Consider the following 22,314-nt stretch of genomic DNA (forward strand, 5'->3'; position numbering starts at 1 on the left):
CTCAGATCTTAGATACAAACTTACATCGTGTCTCCAATTTTTACCACTACTACCAAATTTTAGCATATGCTTCAAGCTGGTACTTGTTTACAAGTAACTGCTTGTAAGGTGGTCTAAAACACCTGCTATTGAGTTAAATGTATAATCTACTTAAGCAATCAACAGTCTTCTTCAACAAATTAACGACTAGGTTTATCAAGCTTTTAAAAATACTTTTTAAAAATATTTCTTATTTGTTTTCCCTTCATATCTATTTGTTGAAACTCTGCCTTAAAGAAACCAATTTCAAATACTATTATCTATGATATATAAAATTTAGTTATGTGAAAATACCAAAAGATATTACTTACCCTAAAGAAAAGATCAAGAGAATCTTGAATTGAACGAGGAGGGAGTGGCTTTTTCCTTCGAGGAAGGTCAATGGAGAGGTCATTAAACTGTTCTCTTTTGGGAATAATCTCTCCACATCTGTATGAATAAAAGACAAATGGGAGCATTTAGAAGTCTAACTATGCAATACAAAATAAATACAACTAGACTTCAGAAACACTGTTTCCCTCATCAGGTACCAACAGACTAGGACTAGGCGTAAGCAATGTACAACACAGTGGACTTCACCTTTATGAAATCAACACAGGAAGAACCTCAACTGCAAGTGTTTAAATACTTCATTAGAACGCTAAGTTCTTACATTTTATTTTTTTTTAAAGCCCCAAAAGTTAAAAAAACAAAACTGAAGCATAACATACAGAAAAGTGAACCAAAGGTGTACACTTTCATGAATGATCAGTTAACACCACTCAAATCAAGAAATAAAATATTATAAGGTCCCTAGAAGCCCCCTCACATGCTCCTTCCCAATCACTATCCCTTTCTCCCAAAAGGTAACTATTATCCTAACTTCCAACACAACAGATGAGTTTCGCCTGTTTTTGAACCTACGTTTTCTGTAGTCTCTCTTGTTCAACATGATTGTAAGTTCAACCATGCTTGCTGCATGTGGTTATAACCCATCTTTATTGCTGGCTCACATTAACCTGTTTTGAGCATGCCACTATTTATCCACAATACTACTGATGGACATTTGGATTGTTTCCAGCTTTTGACTACACAAGCAGTGATGCTTCAAAAATTCTATGTGTTCGGATACTCTTTCTGCCCACAGGTCATGTCCCTGTGCTTTAACAAAAATACCTTTTTGCACTGAAAAAAAGAAATACAATAAATAAAAATTCTATGTGTTTTTGGTAAACTTCTGTCAGCAGACCTGTTTGATTACTGGAGATATACTGGAGATAGATATATATATATATATACACACACACACACACACACACACACACACACACACACACACACACACACATATATATATATATGTATGTATTTTAATGTTTTTATTTTATTTGTGGGGGGAGCAGAGAGAGAGGGGAGGGACAGAGGATCCCAAGTGGGCTCTGCACAGACAGCCGAGAGCCTGATGTGGGGCTCTAATTTGTGAACTGCGAGATTATGACCTGAGCCAAAGTTGGATGCTCAACCGACTGAGCTACCTAGGTGCCGCTATTATTGGATGTATTTCTACAGAATTTTTAAAAATGGGCTCAGAGATCAAAACTCTGTATTTATCTGGAAGTAAATTCACTTCCTTTGAATAGTTTTAGTTGATGTTTTTCCTTCTATCTGCATATCAGCATTTTTAGTAATATTCAATCTCCTGCCCTAGTTCTCTACTGCCATAGTTGAAGACTGGAGATCATCAGAATATATTTGTTCATTCAACAAATATTTGAGTCCCTCTCTAATAGGCAGAATTCTAAGACGACCCTTGCCTTTGTATAACTCCATCCCCTTTAAGAGAATGTGTGACTGTGATGAGCTATCACTCCCAAGATGATGTTACTTTACATGACAAAGGGATTTTACAAATATGACTAATGTTACTAATCCTAATGTTGAGTTGGTAAAAAAGGAGATTATCTGAGTAGCTCAGATCTAATCACATGAGCTCTTTAAATCTGAATCTAGAGATATGAAATAGAGGAAGTCAGGGATTCAAAGACAGAGACACTACTGCTGACCCGAAAGAAAGCAACTGCTATGAATTGCCTAAGAATGCCACAGAGGGGCGCCTGGGTGGCTCAGTCGGTTAAGCGTCCAACTTCAACTCAGGTCACGATCTCGCGGGTCCGTGAGTTCGAGCCCCGCGTCGGGCTCTGGGCTAATGGCTCAGAGCCTGGAGCCTGCTTCCGATTCTGTGTCTCCCTCTCTCTCTGCCCCTTCCCCGTTCATGCTCTCTCTCTGTTTCAAAAATAAATAAACATTAAAAAAAAAAAAAAAAGAAAGAAAAGAAAGCCACAGAGCATGAAACTACAGGCAGCCTTTAGGAAATTGGTAGTTCCAGCCAACAGCCAGCAAGAAAATGGGGACTTCACTGCTACAGTCATAAAGAACTAAATTCTGCCCACAACCTTAAAGAGCTTAGAGGGGGATCCGATCCAGATGAGAACATGGAACACCTTGATTTCAGCCTCTGATACCATGGGCAGAGAACGTGGCCACACCTTGCCTAGACTTCTGACCTATGGAGCTGTGAATTAATTAGCAGATATTGTTTAAAAGCTGATAAATTTGGGCAATTTCTTACGCATCACTAAATATGCCTCCTATCTGCCAGAAACTGTTCTAGTAGCACTGAAGTTGCAGCAATGAACAAACCCAAGATAGAATACCTCCCTGCACAAAGCTATACTGGAGGAAAAAGGCAATAAAAAATATGTAAGTAGTATGTATAGTATGTTAGTGATAAATGCTAAGGGAAAAAAAAAAGTAGAGATCAGAGTAGATGGTTAGAATTTAAATAGGGTAAATTCCTAGAAAATGCCTTACTGAGCAAGTGGCCTTTACATAAAGATATAGAGGAAAATATGGGGAAAGAGAATTTGAAATAAAGGTAAGTGAAAAAGGCCCTTAGGTCCCAGGATCCTGGTTTTGGGGAAAACAAACAAACAAACAAACAAACAAACAAGGAAGCTAGTTTGGTTGGAACAGAATAAGCAAGGGGAAAGACTGGTAGGAGACAAAGCCACAGTTAACTGGGGGAAAAGGGGCTGCTGACAGATCATATGGGATTCTGCAGATCACAGTGAGAATTTCAGCTTTTATTTTATAGGTTATGAGGAAAAGCCTAACATGAACTAACTTACTTCTACTTCATATGGATCACTTTGGCTAATGTGTTTAGACTACAGAGAGACAGGACAGAAACATAGAGACCAGTTTAGAAGGTACTCCAACAATCCCGGCAAGAGATGATGGTGGCTCTGATCAGCTGGTGGCAACAGGTCAGATCCTGGATGTACTCTGAAGGAAGAGCTGAAAGGATTTCCTGACACATGAGATGCAGGGGTGCAAGAGAAAGAGAAGAGTTAAGAAATACACCACCCTTTTGGGCTGATAAGCCCTATGTATGGAACTGTTACTACTGAGATAGGGAAGACCGCAGAAGGTTTTATAGAGAATATTAAGTACTTAGTTTTATATAATTTAAGTTCTTTGAATGCAGAATTCTTCATATTCAATATTACTATATTGAAATACCTTACAACTGAAAACAAGCCAAATTAAACTACAACAGCTAAAAAAAATAAGTACTTTTGGCAAACTGGCCACACTAACTTACAGCAAGATGTATCAGAGGCTAAACAATGATAATTACAATCTGAGGTGCATGCAGTCTTCCTTCAGCCAAAAACTATTTTGTGTTTAAAGAATGCTCTTGGGGCACCTGGGTGCTCAGTCAGTTAAGCCTCCAACTTCAGCTCAGGTCATGATCTCACAGTTCGTGGGTTCGAGCCCTGCTTCAGGCTCTGTGCTGACAGCTCAGAGCTTGGAGCCTGCTTCGGATTCTGTCTCCCTCTCTCTCCGCCCCTCTCCTGCTTGCGCTTGCACTCCATCTCCCTCTCTCTCAAAAAATAAACAAACATTAAAAAAACTGGAAAAAAAAAAAAAAAGAACAGTCTTAAAGAAAAAATCCTAATAAAGCAATTAAAGCAAGGCCTTCAAGGAAGTAGTACCACAGCTGTTGTGGCCTCATACAGCCTTTCTGCCTCCCAGACTTGCCACATTCTTGGGCCACTGTTCAGCCTGGCCACCTGGCGTGTCTACATCCCATGAAATATGTCACTTCATGCATGGTGCACACACCCCAAGTGTACACCCAACATCTGGATGCTGCACAAGCGAAGTGCCTGATTGCTGCCATTGGCACAGTGCAGTAGCCACTGCTCTGATATGACTTCTTTCTTTTTGTGCTACCTGGAGCCATTTCTATCAGAGGCAACTGAAATTCTCCTACGAAAAGAAGTTTGGTTGGCACCCTCACAATTAAATGATACAATCACAAATAATCATCAAAATTTTATTTAACTTGAACAGATTTTGTATGGAAGTGCATTAGAAGAAAGAGAAAGATGACTGGCTACCATATTATTAACTGCTGGTGGGCCTTCCAGTTTGTAAAAAGAGATGGGCTGTATTTATAAGACCTGGATTTTTTTCTTTTAAAATAATTTATCCACTGGGGGAAAAAGACTGAAGAAATTACGATGGCAAGAAATGTCACACATACTAGTAATATAAATTATCTGTATAGTGTCCATCCGAATGTTCAAAATTCTAATCCAAATTACTGGAATGTTATAGCTGGAAGAGACCTCATGAACAGTCTATGAAAAACTGAAAAACAGAGATATGGAAGACAGAATGGATAATGGACAGCCAATATATGGGTGTTGAGTATTTCTTTTTTTTTTTTTTAATGTTTATTTATTTACTTTTGAGAGAGACAGAGAGAAAGGGAGGGAGGGAGCACTTGTGCGCATGCATGCACGTGCATGAGCAGTGGAGGGGCCGAGAGGGGGGGAGAGAGAGAATCCCAAGCAGGCTCTGCACTGTCAGTGCAGAGCTCGATGCAGGGCTCACTCATGAGATCATGAGTGAGATCATGAGTGAGATCATGACCTGAGCTGAAATCAAGTCAGATGTTTTAACCCACTGAGCCACCTAGGTGCCCCAGGTATTGACTATTTCTAAAGAAAACTCCAAAACAAATGGAAGAGAAGCACTATTTAAAGAATAGTTTCCTTGAGTCGAAGAAAATCCCAAATCTTCAGATGAAAAAGCTGTATCACATTTAAGGGAAAATTAAGCAAAATATTTAGATGTAAACTTGTGAAACTGAATTTCAAAAATAAAGAACACCACGGGTTTTCAGAAGAAAAACATTACCCACAAAATCAGGTTTCTCCCAAATGTCACAGAGTAACAGGATATGATGGGAAAATGTATATAAGATATTAAGGGGGAAAGGTTATGTGTGATTCAATAGTTCTGTATTAAGTCATGTGCGAAAGCCACAAAACTAATTCTTACCTATATAGAAGAATTCCACTCTCTCTGAAAAACATTCAGAGATGTACTATCAATAACTAGGAAACTAATCAAAATAGAACCTTTTGATGTGAAGTGCAAGGTACAGAAGTCCTGACCGTGAGCATAGAAATTAATTAAATGTAGAAAGTCTGAATAATGAATGGCAAATGGTTAAAAACCACTGCAAAAGTTAAAATAATTCAAATTCTGATCCTGTAAAAAAAAAAAAAAATCCCATTTTTAATACAAACAATTTGGTTTAATAATATAAGCAACTAATAAGAGGGAGTCTTTCCAGGGAAAAAGAACAAGTACTCCCAGAGTACTCAGTATTCCACGCAAAGATTAAAAAAAAAAACAACCAAAACCAAACTTACAGACCAAAATTAAGTGCTTAGTCAGCACTAAAGCACATGACAAAATAGTCCAGTTCTCCTTAGTTCTCACCCTACAAAGCATTTTTACACAAGATAAAGACACTGAAAAGAGATGTTTGGTAGAATCTATGCCTTTATGTGTCCTTATGACATAGAAAGGAAGAATTAAAACCTTCTCAAAGAATTTTAATCACCTGCCATAAAGAATTAAAAAGGCAAAGAGTTTTCCTAGAGACTACTTACGCTTTACAGATGATGGAGTGCTGAACCTCAAATTCCAAGTTAGTAATAACAGGGCAAGTGTATACCCTGGTAGCTGAAATATCTGATGAAGTTTCTTCTCCAGGAACAGGTTCAGTCTTCCAAGTTTTATTTAACTTTTCCATGTCCTCTTTCAGCTGGTCTAAGCACTGACTTAAAAATTCATGAGCATCCTAAGAAGGCACAATATCTTTAATTATAAGATCAAAGCCTTTCTTGTCACAAAAATAGCTTGCTAACATTGTGATTTATACAACTAAAGCATTTGGAAGTTAATTAACACAAAAAAGGTCAGATTTATTCTAACAATTTGGGGGTACATATTTTGTGAATAAGAATAAATGACGGATTTTATATTTTTAACTACCAGGGGGACTAGCATGAATAAATAAATGAATCACTCCTACTTTAAGAAAAAGTATGTTAGCTTTTGTAGCTAAAATAGCCCAAGTTCCTGTAATGGCAAACGATATCTGTATTATTAAAATACAATAAAATACATGGAAGAGTCATATTAAACCTTACCCTAAGTCCTCAGGTTTCACAACCTGTGATGAACACATGTACACAAATCTGATTTTAAAATAAAAATCAGGTAACACACTGAAATCATTTCAATTTCCCTTATCTCTAAAGTGTTTAAAAACAATGAGTACTCACATTCTGCATATAACCAGAGAATCTCTCTGCTGTGGCTGAAATGGCATTTTTAACCTTCTTGAGTAAATCTTTTTTGGTCTCTGAATTACAGATATCTTTTTTAACAAGCAAGTGTGCAAAGCGTCTGTTAAAACAAGAGACAAATTTAGTGAAGTTTTACAAAAGTTTGGATAGCATGATATCTGAAAGACTATTACCAATAAAACTTTGAACTTTAACATTTATTTTTGAGAGACAGAGCGTGAGTGGGGGAGGGGCAGAGAGGGAGACACAGAATCCAAAGCAGGCTCCAGGCTTTGAGCTGTCAGCACAGAGCCCGACACGGGGAGCTTAAACCCACGAACTGTAAGACCATGACCTGAGTCGAAGTCAGATGCTCAACTGACAGCAACCCACGTGCCCCTAAAACTTTAAGCTTTAAGTGTCTAAGGCACATAAAATTTTAAGTGTCTGCAACTGTTATTCTATAATTAATAAGGCAAACGTTTATTTAGTAAATATGTAACAATTACCTGATAAGTGCATTGAGTGGAATTTTCTTCCATGGGATACCTTGCTTAAGCAAGTCATTTGCAAAGGATTGGAGTGAAAACAGAGATTGTAAAATAGCATTCATATAGCAGGTATTTCCCAAATTGGAGAAGCTGAAAATGAAAAAATTAATAATAATAATAATAATGCTTTTGAAGACAATAGTAGTTCCTGACATATGTTCATTAAAGCAGGGGTTCTCCACTACAGCATGCTTCAGAATCACATAGAGGGCTTGTTAAAATACATATTGCTAAGCCCTGTAGGTCTAAACAGAGAGGGTGCAAAACTGCATTTCTAACAAGATTCCAGTTGATGCTGATGCTGCTGGTCTGAGGACCATACTCTGAGAACCACTGCATTATAAGATTATAACAAGTAAAACTGTACATTTTCAAATGAATGTTAAAAAGAACTGGGGACTTATTCGAAGAGTTATCTGTTCTTATTTATAATTTTAATTTTTCATTGAGATATAACTTACTCATTACTCTTCAGGATATGCCCAGAAGTAGAACTGCTAGATCACAGGATATATGTATTTGGCTTTAATGGGTATTGCCAAACATATTCTAAAGCATATATTTTTAAAAAAACTTCTATTTGAAAATATTCCCAAACTGTCAGAAAAGTTGCACAAGAATATTCTTTATCCAGATTCATCAACTGTTAACCTTTTGCACTATATGCTTTGCCATTTAATGCATCTCTCTCTGTATTTCTTATGACGCGTGTGAGAGTAAGTTGCATAAATCGTAACTCTTTTTTTTAAAAAAATTTTTTTTTCAACGCTTATTTATTTTTGGGACAGAGAGAGACAGAGCATGAACCGGGGAGGGGCAGAGAGAGAGGGAGACACAGAATCGGAAACAGGCTCCAGGCTCTGAGCCATCAGCCCAGAGCCCGACGCGGGGCTCGAACTCACAGACCGCGAGATCGTGACCTGGCTGAAGTCGGACGCTTAACCGACTGCGCCACCCAGGCGCCCCTATAACTCTTAAGCCCTATATACTTCAGGGTGTATTTCATAAGAACATTCTCTTATATAACCAAGGCAGAGTTACCAGCATTATAAAATTTAATGCCGATATACTCTTATCTAACATACTTCAATCCAATTTTGCCAACTGGCCCAATATGTTTATAGCATCCGCCCCCTGACCCCTGGGCTAAGCACAAGATTCAGTCCAGAATAGGATGATGCATTTAGTACTCGTGTCTCTTCAGTTTTGTTTTTTTTTTTTAAATCCAGAGTACTTCAGCTTTCTCTTTCACGACATTGACATTTGTGAAGAATACATCCTCCCCCCCCCCATCACTATTTTTTAATGGACTGTTCTTCATGTTGGGTTTGTTATTTCTTCATGAGATTCAGCCCAGGCTGGAAAAACACAGTGACATATAGTGATACTGTCTCCTTCCAAGGGTATCACATTCAGAGGTACATGATATTACTGTACTATTCACTGGTGATGTCAATTTTGAATACCCTGAAGAACTTCCACTTCAGACTATGAGAAAGTATCAGGGTCTGGAATTATCCTACCACCATAAACAATGGGGGGAAAAAAGGACAAAATATTGGACAACAGGCAGCGCAGGACTGTGACTCTTATTAGAAGGGAAGCAGTGTGAATCCTACCATTATGCAGGGTTTCTGGCTGCAGGCAATTTGTGAACTGCAGTCCAGGGAGGCGTACCCAAACAGAGCCCAGGAATTAAGCTGAACTGAGTTGAAACAAACCAGAGTTTGATAGGCTGAGATTGCTTAGATTTCTGGGACAGAGTACCTGAGGGGAGGGAGCTATGCAAAGGAAAAGCTCCAGAAATAGGCACAGTCTGTTGAGTATTCAGCTAAATACCAACCTGTGCATGTTTAGGGTGAAACCCTGTGACACCAGGCAAGAACTTCAAGGAAAAGAATGATTATTGGGGATTTTTTTTTTCTAATGTTTACTTTTGACACAGAGAGAGACAGAGAGAGAGAGACAGAGACAGAGAGAGAGAGAGAGAGAGAGAGCATGAGCAGGGGAGGGGCAGAGAGAGAGGGAGACACAGAATCTGAAGCAGGCTCCAGGCTCTGAGCTGGCAGCACAGAGCCCGACGCAGGGCTCGAACCCACAGACCACGAGATCATGACCTGGGCTGAAGTCGACGCTCAACCGACTGAGCCACCCAGGCGCCCCATGGGGAACTATTAGCAGAATAATTTCCAGAGCTCTTGCAGGACCCAAAATTGGTTGAATTCCAACCAGAGGAGTGAGATCTAGATGAACTCAGAGGGCATTAGCAGAAATACCAGAAGACCTATGCTTTAGGAAATGAATTACATTAGCCTTAGAATAAAGTCTACTCTAGGTTTAACACCAAAGAGCTTAAACAAAAGTCTCAGAATAATCACACCCAAGTTGCAGACATTAAAATAGCTATTATAAATATACTTTTTTTTCACATTTTTAAAAATTTTTTGAGAGACAGAGACAGACAGACAGACAGATAGAGTGCAAGCAGGGGAGGGACAGAGAGAGGGAGTCACAGAATCCAAAGCAGATTCTAGGCTCTGAGCTCTCAGCAGAGCCTGAAGCAGGGCTCGAGCTCACAAACTGCGAGATCATGACCTGAGCTGAAGTTGGATGCTTAACCAACTGAGCCACCCAGGTGCCCCGCTATTATAAATATGCTTTAGAGGTGCCTGGGTGGCCTGGTCGGTTAAGTGTCTGACCCTTGATCTTGGCTCAGGTCTTGACCTCACGGTTTGTGGGTTCAAGCCCCACATCGGGCTCTGTGCTGACAGCGTGGAGCCTACCTGTGATTCTCTTCCTCTCCCTCTCTCTCTGTCTTTCCCCTTTCATGCTGTCTTTCTCTCTTTCTCAAGTTAAATAAACTTAAAAAAAAAAATACTTCATGTGATCACAGGTGCAGAGAAAAACATAAATATAAGAGGAAAGAAATCAAAAATATAAATAAGCCCCAAACTAATTTTAGAGATAAAAAACACAGTAAATGAAAATATTATTGAATGAGATTAATAGCAGATTAGACACTAAAGGAAATACCACTGAACCTGAAGACACAGCAACTTAAAACATATTTAAATATAGTATTATATTCCAATTTAAATAAAATATAATTTTACACATTCTATTTTATGTATTTTAAAAATATTTTATGTATACATATAAGCAAACATGTATATTTTTATTTCTTTTGTAAAAACAGAAGATAGATGGAATGCTATACGGTATATACTTAGTAACTTGTTTTTTTAATTTACCAACACATACTTCGTTATTTTCATGTTTCTTTTTTAAATTTATTATTATTATTATTTTTCATTTTTAGAGAGACAGTGAGTAGGGAAGAAGGACAGAAGGAGAGAATCTTAAACAGACTCCACCCTCAGCAGGGAGCCTGACTTGGGGGCTCAATCCCCACAATGCTGGGATCATGACCTGAGCTGAAATGGAGTCAGATGCTCAACCAATTGAGCCACCCAGCCACCCCGGGTTTCTTGTTTACCACTACTAGGTGTGAAACAGTATTTCATTTTGGCTATGAGTTTATATACCTTCTTCAACTTTTTACACTTTTTTTTCATAGCTGCACAATTCTCCTTTGTTTCTAGAAATCTATCCATTTCATCTAGTCACCTAATTTATTGATGTAATCATAGAACGGTCTTAAAATCCTTTTTATTTTGGTAAGATTGGTAGTAATGTACCCACTTGTGTTTCCGATTTTAGTTATGTGAGTCTTCTATTTTCGTCAGTTTAAAGGTTTGTTGATTTTGTTGATCTTCTCAAAGAAACAACTTTTGGTTTGCACGACTGTCTCTTGTTTTTCTATTCTTTATTCATCTCTTCTCTAATCTTAATTATTCTCTTCCTCCTGCTAGCTTTGGGTTTAGTTTGCTCTTCTTGAGCTAGTTCTTTAAGGTGTAAAGTTAGATCATTGATTTGAGGTCATTTTTTAAAATATCATGAGAAAATATACATAAAACTTACCATTTAACCATTTTATACATGTTTTTAAAAAGCAAACTCTATGCTGAACGTAGGGCTCAAACTCACGACCCAGAAATCAAGAGTTGCAGGCTTTGCCGACTGGGCCAGTCAGGCACCCCACCATTTAACCATTTGAAGGTGTACAGTTCAGATGCCTTAAGTGCACTCATGCTGTGGTGCAACTATTACCACCATCTATCTCCAGAACTATACTGTTTTCCACAGTAGCTGCACTATTTTACATTCCCACCAGCAAAGTATAATGGGTTCTAATTTTTCTACAGCCTCACCAATGTTTCTTTTTTAATGTAAGTGTTTGCTGCTATAAATTTCCCTCTGGGTACTGCTTTTGCTGCATCCCGTTAATTTTGGTATGCTGCTAGGGCTTTCATTCATCTTTAAGTATTTTTAAATTTCCCTTGTGATTCCTTCTTTGACTTCATTAGTTAAAAGTGTGTTGTTTAATTTCCACATATTTCCAGTTTTCCATCTGTAACTGATTTCCAGCTTCATTCTATTGTGGTTGAAGAAGATCCTTTATATGATTTCAAACTTTTAAAATGGAGACTTACTTTGTGGTGTAACATATGGTCTGTCCCAGAGAATGTTTCATGTGCATTTGAAAAGAAAATATATTCTGTCGTTGATGGGCAGAATGTTCTATATATGTCCCATGCATCTAGGCAGTTGATAGTGTTGGTCAAATCACACGTTTTCCTTAGTGATTTTTCTGTCTATATGCCCTATCCATTACTGAAACTGGAGTATTGATGATATTTAGCTATTATTTTATAATGTTTATTCTCTTTGGTTTATTATTTATTTAAAAAAATTTTTAATGCTCATTTTTGAGAGAGAGAGAGTGAGCAGGGGAGGGGCAAAGAGAGAGGGAGACACAGAATCTTAAGAAGGCTCCAGGCTCTGAGCTGTCACCACAGAGCACGATGCGGGGCTAAAACCCAAAAACCATGTGATCATGACCTGAGTCGAAGCTGGTAGCTCAACCGACTGAGCCACCCAGGTGCCCCTCTCTAAAGTTTATTTAAAAATTTTGTCTATTAAGTCCAATGTCTATGTTTCCTTAGCAATAGTTTCCATTAATTTCTTCTACCAATGGGCCATACTTTCTTATTTCTTTGCATGTTTTTAAGTTTTATGCTGAACATTTTGAATATTATAATAATTATGGAAACTGGATTCTTATCTCTCCTCAGAATTTGTTTTTGTTATTTACCGTAGCTACGTGTTTAGTGAGTTTTCTAAACTCTTTTTGTAAAGTCTGTGATTATTTGTCATGTGTGGTCCCTGAAGTCGCTGTTCCTTTGGCTTGTGTCCAGCTAATGTTCTGACAGATTTCCTTGAAATCTGGAGGAGAGAAAGTGAAGAAAAAAAGGAGAAAGAGGGAAGAAGGAAAAGAAGTAGAAGAAACAACAAAATGAAAAAACTTCTCCCAGGCTTTGAACATTGGCATTATGCTGGGGCACACTTTGAGTGCTTATCTGGGTCATTTATAAACTCTGTCTCAGCCTTCACTGCCAGCTTGCACTGATCTTACAGACTGGCCAGAAGTGAAAGCTTCATGTCTTCTTAGGTCTTTTCTGAGCATGAGTCTTGGGCATGTGCATGTTTTTCAAAATTCCTCAGCACACACAGGAGTTTTAAAAAGTCCCAATTTCCTATCATTTTTATTTTTAATTAATAAAAAAATTTTTTTAAGTTTATTTACTTTGAGAGACAGAGAGAGCACAAGCAGAAGAGGGGCAGAGAGAGAGAGAATTCCAAGCAGGCTCTGCACTGTCAGTGTGGGGCCTCATGCAGGGCTTGAAATCACTAACCTCGAGATCATGACCTGAGCTGAAGTCAGAAGCTCAACTGATTGAGCCGCCCAGGTGCGCCCTATCATTTTTTTTTAATGTTTATTTATTTTTGAGAGAGAGAGAGAGAGACAGAGAGAGAGAGAGAGAGAGAGAGAGAGAGAGAGAATCTGAAGCAGACTCCAGGCTCCGAGCTGCCAGCACAGAGCCCAACGTGGGGCTTGAAGTCACAAGCCGTGAGATCATGACCTAAGCTGAAGTTGGATGCTTAACTGACTGAGCCACCCAGGCACCCCACCCCGATCATTTTTTAAATTGCCTTTTTCTTGATTTAGTGTTTGCTTGATTGCTGTAAACCTCTGTTTTCCACAGAGTTCTGACAAAGTTGATTCTGACAGTTTTGCTTGATTTTTCAATGGCTTTGTGAAGCAACAGAACATGGGACCTCCACCACTTTATTGAGATCTTCTTCCCCTGTCAAGTTTTTAAATTCTTTGTATTTTAGAAACATCAGCACAATATTTATGATACATGTTGCAAATATTTGCTCCTAATTTTTCTTAGTTTATGCTTTTGGCCATGAAAATTCTAATTTTTTTAATGTTTATTTTTGAGTGAGAGAGAGGGGGAGAGAGAGAGAGGGAGGGAGGGAGATTATAAGCAGGGAAGGAGCAGAGAGAGGGAGACAGAAGATCTGAAGTGGGCTCCGTGCTGATAACAGAGAGCCTAATGTGGGAGCTTGAACTCACGAACCACAGATGGTGACCTGAGCCGAAGTCAGATGCTTAATGGACTGAGCCACCCAGGGGCCCCAAATGTAATTTTTATGCACACAAATTTATCAATCTTCTACTGAATCTTGATTTTGAGTCACAGTTACAAGCCTTTCCCTACACTAAAATTATAAACAAATTCACTCCCAGTTTCTTTTAGTATTTAAAGTTTCATTTTTAAGGGTGCCTGGGTGGCTCAGTCGGTTGAACATCCGACTCGGCTCAGGTCATAATCTCACAGTAAGTGGGTTTGAGCCCTATGTTGGGCTTTGCACTGACAGCATAGAGCCTGCTTCAGATTCTCTGTCTCCCTCTCTCTCTGTCCTTCCCCAGCTTGTGCCCTAGCCCTCTCAAACATTAAAAAGTTTTTAAAAAGTTCCATTTTTAAAATTGAGGACTCTAATTTTGAATTTATCCTTGTGTACAGTTGAGATGAATCTAACTATATTTTTCAAAATAGCCATATAGATATGTCAACCCCCTTTATTAAAAGAAAAATACTTCTTGTCCCTGGACTTTCTATTCTGTTCCACTGACCTGTCTATTCATGTATCAGTACTAAGCTATTTTATTTTAGTTTAAAAAACCACTTTTTTTAATGTTTATTTATTTCTGAGAGAGAGAGAGAGAGAGAGACAGACAGAGTCTGAGCAGGGGAGGGGCAGAGAAAGAAGGAGGCACAGAATCCGAAGCAGGCTCTAGGCTCCGCGCTGTCAGCAAGCACCCGACGCGGGGCCCAAACTCACAAACTGTAAGATCAGGACCTGAGCTGATGTAGGACACTTAACTGACTGAGCCACCCAGGTGCCCCAATACTGAGCTATTTTAATCATACGGACTTTATAATATTACAAATATAGTAAGACTATTCCCCCCCCCTTTATTTCTTCCCAGTATTTTCCTAACTTTCTGTGTTTTTCCATATCAACCTTTTTTTTTAAAAGTAGGCTTCATACCCAGTGTGGAGCCCAACGTGGGGCTTGAACTCATGACTCTGAGATCAAGACCCGAGTGGAGATCAAGAGTCAGACTCAATCAGCTGAGCCACCCAAGAGCCTCTCCATATGAACCTTTGCACACAAAAACATCAACTAGCCTAGCTCCATAAAAAAGCTTTTCAGTCTTTTTATTTGGATCACATTAAACTTACAAATAATTTCAGGGAGAACCATATCTTGATCATGCTAGGATGTCCCCCACCCCAAGAACATGGATATTTCACATGTATTTAAGTTTATTTTATATCTTTTTGAAGCATTTTGTAGTTTCCTTCATTCAAGTTTAAGTAACTCTTGCTAAGTTTCTTTCCATGTATACACATACATACACACACACACAAAACCTTTTTTTGTTGCTACTGTACATGGGGCCTTCTGTTCCATTATCTTCCATCTGATTATCTGTATTAATATACCAAATTGTTCTGTATGTTAATTTCCAATCCTGCTCTCTGCCTAAGGCTTTGAGTTAGTTTCACCATGGTTTATAGGTCTTTCTTTTCCAATGCTTATGTCTCTATGTCCTTTCTCTTGTGTAACTGCATTGGTTAGTACTTCCAATACAAAATTAAATAGAAATATAAATAGCAGGCATCCTTGATTTTTTCCTTACTAAACACTGGTTTTAAAAGTGAGGTATATATTTATTTATTTATTTTTAATTTTATTTTTAATGTTTTTATTTATTTTTGAGACAGAGAGAGACAGAGCATGAGCAGGGGAGGGGCAGGGAGAGAGGAAGACACAGAATCCAAAGCAGGCTCCAGGCTCTGAGCTGTCAGCACAGAGCCTGACGCGGGGCTCGAACCCACGAGCCGTGAGATCATGACCTGAGCTGAAGTTGGACGCCCAACCGACTGAGCCACCCAGGCGCCCCAAAAAGTGAGGTATATATTTAATCAGGTTAAGGAAGTATTCACTGATTCTTATGTTTTCAAGTGTTTTTATCAGAAATGAGTGTTTTGTCAAAGATATTTTCGGTATCAACAAAGAAAGTCATATGATTTTTTCTTTGGCCTAGTAGTACAGTAAATTATAATAATAGGTTTCCTAATATCGAACTATCTTGCAATCTTGGTATGAACTTGTTTGGTCACAGTTTATTATTTTCTTAATGTGATACTGGAATAGAAATATGTCAGTATTTAACTTAAGGTTTCTTGCATCAGTATTCATAAATGATACTGGTTTGTAACTTTTTGTGTGTACTACTTGAACAAACACATACAGTAAAACCTTGGATTATGAGTAACTTGTTCTGCGAGTGTTCCAGAAGAGCGAACATTTCTGATAAATTTTAACTTAATAAATGAACGATGTCTTGCAATATGAGTGGTATGTGATGCCGAATGTCACATGATCACAATTGAGCTAATGGCTCTCTCTCTCTCTCTCTCTCTCTCTCACACACCGCGGGATTGTGGGTGATCGTCCCCCATGCTCAGATGCTCAGATTCAGGCCCTGGTGTTTGGCAGAAATCAGTGATTTCAGTGATTTTTCAGAATGTTGGAAGGTGCCCACAACTGGCACTCGTGTATTTTTTGTCACATCAAAGCACCTATGGACAGTCCTTTGCTTTTCCATACAAGAGTAAGCTCAGGAATGCTTTGCTTCATTCTAGGTCAGGCTGTCTGCGGATATAGATCCTTTCCTCTGCAGCCTTATTGCCAGTTATATTAAATACAGTATATGACAAGAGCTTATTAATACTGTACTGCAGTCAACATCTGTTACTGAAAGTTGTCCTACACAACAGTCCTCCTCTCTCTTATCTCCCTCACACCAGCCACGAAGGTTTTCAAAGATAGGTGCAGGTTAATTTATTTTTCTTTATATTTTGTATTTTCTTTATTATTTTGTATTACAGTAATCATTTTTTTAAGTTTATTCATTTGTTTTGCGAGAGACAGAAATCATGGGTGGGGTAGGGGCAGGGAAAAAGAGGGAGAGAGTGAGAATCCCAAGCAGGCTCTGTCAGCATGGAGTCTGATGTGGGGATTGAACTCACGAACCATGAGATCATGACCTGAGTTGAAATCAAAGTCGGACACGTAACCAACTGAGCCACTCAGGTGCCCCTATTTATACTTTTTTATAGTGCCATTAACTCTTCTTAAGCTTTTTCTTTTACTATCTCGTCTGTCCATTTTAAAAGGCAACCTTTGACTCATACCTATTACCTCTGACACAATTATTTTATTCTACTTTTTCTTTTCTCTCCCTTTCCATTTCCTTTCAGATGCAATCATACTCCTTTGACAGAAGACGTAATGTTTATATACCATCTTTCCATGTGTTCCCACCATTGTTTTAGTCTTAGCTCTACAACCAAATACATGAAAGTTCATCACCTATCTCTTGTCAATGTCTCCCTTGTCACCTCTTGGTTGGACGAAGCTCACACTCTGCAGATTCCTCATGAAGAGCATATGTATACAGTTTTTGGAGTTCTTCCACTTCAAAGCTTATTTTTTCTAGCCTGCATACTTGGCCGCTTGGATTGGCACAATCTTTGTGCATCCTTTCTTTCAAGTTTCTTCAAAATTTTGTTCTTTTCTTCTCTTGCTTTGAATGATGACTTGAGAAGTCTGGTATCGGTCTTCTCTTGCCCTTGCAAATAATTTCATCCTTTTGACTCAAGCACTGAGGATTTCTCCATATCTTTAAAGTCTAATAAAACTTAATCTAAAGTCTAACAGTTTTCTTATCTTTAAAGTCTAGACTGTTAGACTCTAATTGGACCTTCCTTGCCTGTTTCTGAGTTCAACTCTTTCTCCCTGATTGTTTATTATTTACTTACTTATTTACTTATGTATCTCTGATTGTTCATACTTCTCCATCTCATCTCCACTCCCCCTTGGGTGGTTCTTCTGTTTTCCTTCAAAGCCCCTTATTAAATTTTCATGTAAACTTATTTTCCCTTGGGGACCTTTAATTTAGCCTTTTGATATGATGTCTTTCTTCTTTTTTTCTGAGCATAAGCAACTGCCATTTCTTCCTGTTTGCCCATTTTGATTTAGGGTTTGAATTCCTGATCCATGGTGTTTTTTTCATACCTTCAAATACTTGTCTAAGGACATTTAATTCAGTTTTGGGTGCTATACAACAGTTTTCTCATGGTTCACGGTGATTGCAGGGGTACGATTTTTTTTGGTCTAAATATTTTGAATCATGTTTTTCCTTATAATTTTGTATGGCAGTGGCCTGCTTTTTACATTCCTGTTCATTTCACGGACAGGGTTCCTAAGTATACCTTCTTCTGTTAGTTTAGGAAAAAGCCGTTTCTTTAACGGAAGATGGTAGTGGTGGTAGAAGACAAGGCAGGGTTGGCATGTCTTGTTTGCCCTTTATTTCAGCACAACTCATCATTTTTCTCTCATTTTTTTCTTTGGCTTCTAAACCAAGTCTCCAGGTTTGGATGATTCCTTCCCCACAAGTAATGCTTCTTTGAGACTGTTACTTCTGACACCAATTACTTTGAAGTTCCTTTCCTGTAACCAGAGCTGTGAACTACCAAGATCCAGACTTATATTCAGTATTTCAGCAGATGGTATCCGAATTTCTCTAACAGTGATTTTTTTTTTCCTATGCTTCATCTAAGCCTTCTACCGCCTATATATTTTTGTTTCATGGAATCTCTAAAGCCTCCTATCCCCAACTCAGCACTCACAGGCTTAAAGCAGTAGAAAATAACACTATTGGCATTTGGTTTGCTTCTCTACCCAGAAGGTAGTTTGAAGGTGATAGTATTCTTTCTCTCCTAGTAATGCTAATGGTTATGTGTGCTTTTCTTTGCACTACTCATTCATTTTATATCTTTTTGAGGATTTGTAAGGAACAATGGAATTAGGTGGCCTCCTTTAACCTCTAGATCTGGCAGTTTTCCACTGTTTGTTGTTGTTTTTTAATTTTTTAACATTTATTCATTTTTGAGAGACACAGAGAGACAGAGCGTGAATGGGGGAAGGGCAGAGAAACAGGGAGACACAGAATCTGAAGCAGGATCCAAGCTCTGAGCTGTCAGCACAGAGCCCAACGTGGGGCTTGAACTCACCAACTGTGAGATCATGACCCGAGCCGATGTCAGACACTTAACCGACTGAGCCACCCAGGCACCGCTGTTGTTGTTGTTTTTAAGGAGTCCTTAGTCCTGAGTACTTAGCCTACTTGAAACCCTACAGTCTAATTCATGAAACAAGTCTGAAAAAAAGAAAGCTATATTCCTAGAGATGGGTATAGGTATATACCAAAATTAAAGAAACACTAGAAGTAGACAGGAAGTCTGGAGCATCAACAGTGAGTAACTCATGAGAATTTCAAAGGACTCTGGAGGAAGCAAATGACAGAGGCCAGAAATGGAAACAAAGACCAGAAAACAAAGACCGCATAAGAGGAGACAATAAGAAAATGAGACAAATATGATGAAGATAGAGACAAGATCTGGATAAAAAATGGTCACAAGAAGGGACAGGTATGACTAATATAACAAGAATTTGTCTAGTAAGGAGAAAGCAGGATAATAATTTGAGGCAGACCAAAAATTTGGTGAAAAAAGCACAGGGAAAAAAAAGCTCAGAGAAAAGGAACAGGAAAACAGAGAAGAAAGTGAAATGTCTTCACTGTAAATTCTATATCATTATCTGCTATGACATGAAGCATATAAATCACTATGGATAAGCCAAATTGGGAGATGCCACTCATTCAAGTAAAAAGATTACCTTAAAGCGGGTACAAAAGCAATAATTTGAGCAACACTGAAAACAAACTGGTAGATGTGAGGAGAGCAGTTTGGTAAGAATAATAAAAAAATTTCAAAACTTCAAAATTGTAGTCTTAACAAAAATACACTTCCAAAAATTTATACTAAAGTTCCAATAAATATTAAAAAGATATGCATGAGAATCTTCATTCTAGCCTAGATGGTAATGGGAAAAAAGGGAAATCTAAATGTACACTAACATGGTTAAAGGTTATGTCATAATATAGGAGGAAGCCCATGATTAGTATGGAGTGAAAAAAAATCAAGGAACAGAGAAGTAATAGAGCACAGGCGTTAAGAATGCAAGTGGAGCCCAACTGACGAAGTTTACTACTGCTGTACCACTGACTATATCACCTTGAGAAAGTTAGTTACCTTATCTAAGCCTTAGTTACTTCATTTGTAAAAACCGATTTTTTTTAAGTTTATTTATTTACAGAGAGTGTGAGACCACCTGTGCCTGGGGGGGAGGGGGGGAGGAAAGAGAGAAGAATCCTAAGCAAGCTCTGTGCTGTCAATGCAGAGCCCAATGAGGGGCTCGATCCCACAAACCATGCATGAGATTATGATCTGAGCCGAAATCAAGAAAGAGTCAGATACTTAACCAACTGAGCCACCCAGGCACCTCTAAATGCAGATATTTCATACATCTATCTCAAAGAGCTGCTATGAGAATTTAAAGAAAAAAAATCTATTTAAACACTTAGTACACAGTATTTGGCATGTAACAAATACTTTAGGTAAGAGCGCTACAATTATTATTAGTTATTATGTTGTGATCTCTCTCTCCTTTTAAGTTTATTTTGAGAGAGAGTGCATGTGCAAGCAGGGGAGGGGCAGAGAGAGAGGGAGAAAGAATCCCAAGCTGGCTCTGGGAGCTGTCAGCACAGAGGCAGAGCCTGACACAGAGCTCGATCTCACAACCGTGATAATCATGACCTGAGCCAAAAGCAAAAGTTGGACGCTCAACCAACTGAGCCACCCAGGCGCCCCTATGATCTCCTTTTTATGTGTTTAATAAAACTCTAAGCATAAAGAGGCTGGGGAGCATATAAATAAAATTTAGTGCTGAAATATCTCAGGAGAAGGATGAAGTGCACGTGATTAGAAAATACACTTTTTTTGCCTTATGATCAGTATGTTATACGTATGAATTTTTTTCAAAGTTCAAAAACGGGAGATCAGATAATGGCCTGATATATCATTACTAATGGATATGATAAATCTTTAATAAGGGAGTATATATTTTAAAACTGTAATTAATATGACTCCTTTCATTCTTTTTTACACCAAGCAATGTATACTTTAGTTAATCACTTTACAAAAAGAAAGTAAAATACAAGGAATTTACTTACCCCTGCAGTTGCTGCTGTTGGTGAGAGGAAAGGGGCACTCTTGGTTTGTTCCAGCCAGCATAATCCTGATTACACCTCAGCTTTTTGACAGAAAGAGGAGCTGGCTGTGGAAGAAACCCCAAACTTCTTTTGGCAGAGGGAGTTTGGCTTGAAACATTAGTCCTATAAAAAAGAACAGACAATGAGGAAAGCAAAACAATTTTGAATATTATTTTCCCCCCTAGAAGATTCAGAGCAGTCAATGTCTGAAAAAAAAAAATCCTAAATTTGGGGAAATATCCATAATGATGATCACTTGGAAAAATTTCCACAAATGTAAATTAGCAAGTCTGTCAATAGCTGAAGAAGCCTGTGACACTGTACCTACTTAACCTATAATCAAAATAATCCAAGTTAATGGCTTGAAAAAAAACTATAATACAGTTTTACTTTACTATTTACTTTTATTCACTTAATAGATATATTAGTACCCAGTCTTGAAAACATTTAGGCAGTTAACTTTTTCCACTACTGCAAATAATGACACAACAAATATTCTTACCCAGTTTCCTGGAGAACTTCCTTTAGTTTATATGCTTAGAAGCAAAAATGTTAGGAATAAGTATTTTCAATTTTGATTTTTAGTCTTCTGAAATCTTGTCACTGTTTTCCCAAAAGGCTGTACCAATTTCTATTTTCACTAATAGTGAATTTCTATCTCTTCACATGGTCTCCATCACATTAACGAGTGAAACATGATCTCATCGTTATTTTGCACATCTGATTACTACTGAGGTTGAATGTATTTTTATAATTGTTCTTCTCTGAACTGCTTTTGCGTACCCTTTGTTTTATACGGGGTTCTTAATGATTTGCAGTTTTTTAAATATTCCACATTCTAATTCTTTTTTTTTAATTTTTTTTAACATTTATTTATTTTTGAGACAGAGAGAGACAGAGCATGAACAGGGGAGGGTCAGAGAGAGGCAGACACAGAATCTGAAACAGGCTCCAGGCTCTGAGCTGTCAGGCTCTGAGCCCGATGCAGGGCTCGAACTCACGGACCGCGAAAACATTACCTGAGCCGAAGTCAGCCGCTTAACCGACTGAGCCACCCAGGCACCCCTCTAATTCTTTATTATATATTCTAAGTGTCAAACTTTGACGTAATCAAATTTATCAATCTTTTGTAGTTTCATATTTTTTTCTTTCATAACTGAGTTTTTATTGGCTGTTCTGAGGATCAGTACAGACACTTCAATTTGTATACAATTCTTAATGTATATACCAAAAGTCTAAAAAATCATGTAGCTGTGATTCTTTTCTAAAAGTTATTCCAGTGACCTTCCAGCTTAAAATTTGGAGGCAA

At 38.1% G+C, this 22,314-nt stretch overlaps 1 protein-coding gene across 2 annotated transcripts in view; it reads right to left on the reverse strand.

Moving 5' to 3' along the window:
• USP37 (ubiquitin specific peptidase 37) overlaps window positions 1-22,314 on the reverse strand; it is a 115,007-nt gene that overhangs the window by 55,513 nt on the left and 37,180 nt on the right. For both annotated transcript variants that reach the window (XM_030324583.2, XM_030324584.2), the window contains exons 10-14: window positions 20,967-21,128; window positions 7,244-7,375; window positions 6,732-6,855; window positions 6,054-6,244; window positions 351-468 (exon numbers count right to left, since the gene is read on the reverse strand). In XM_030324583.2, coding sequence (XP_030180443.1) covers window positions 351-468; window positions 6,054-6,244; window positions 6,732-6,855; window positions 7,244-7,375; window positions 20,967-21,128 — 727 coding nt within the window. The remainder of the gene's footprint in view (window positions 1-350; window positions 469-6,053; window positions 6,245-6,731; window positions 6,856-7,243; window positions 7,376-20,966; window positions 21,129-22,314) is intronic.

The sequence above is a fragment of the Lynx canadensis genome, chromosome C1 (genome assembly GCF_007474595.2).
Source record: "Lynx canadensis isolate LIC74 chromosome C1, mLynCan4.pri.v2, whole genome shotgun sequence".
In the NCBI taxonomy this organism is placed as follows: domain Eukaryota; kingdom Metazoa; phylum Chordata; class Mammalia; order Carnivora; family Felidae; genus Lynx; species Lynx canadensis.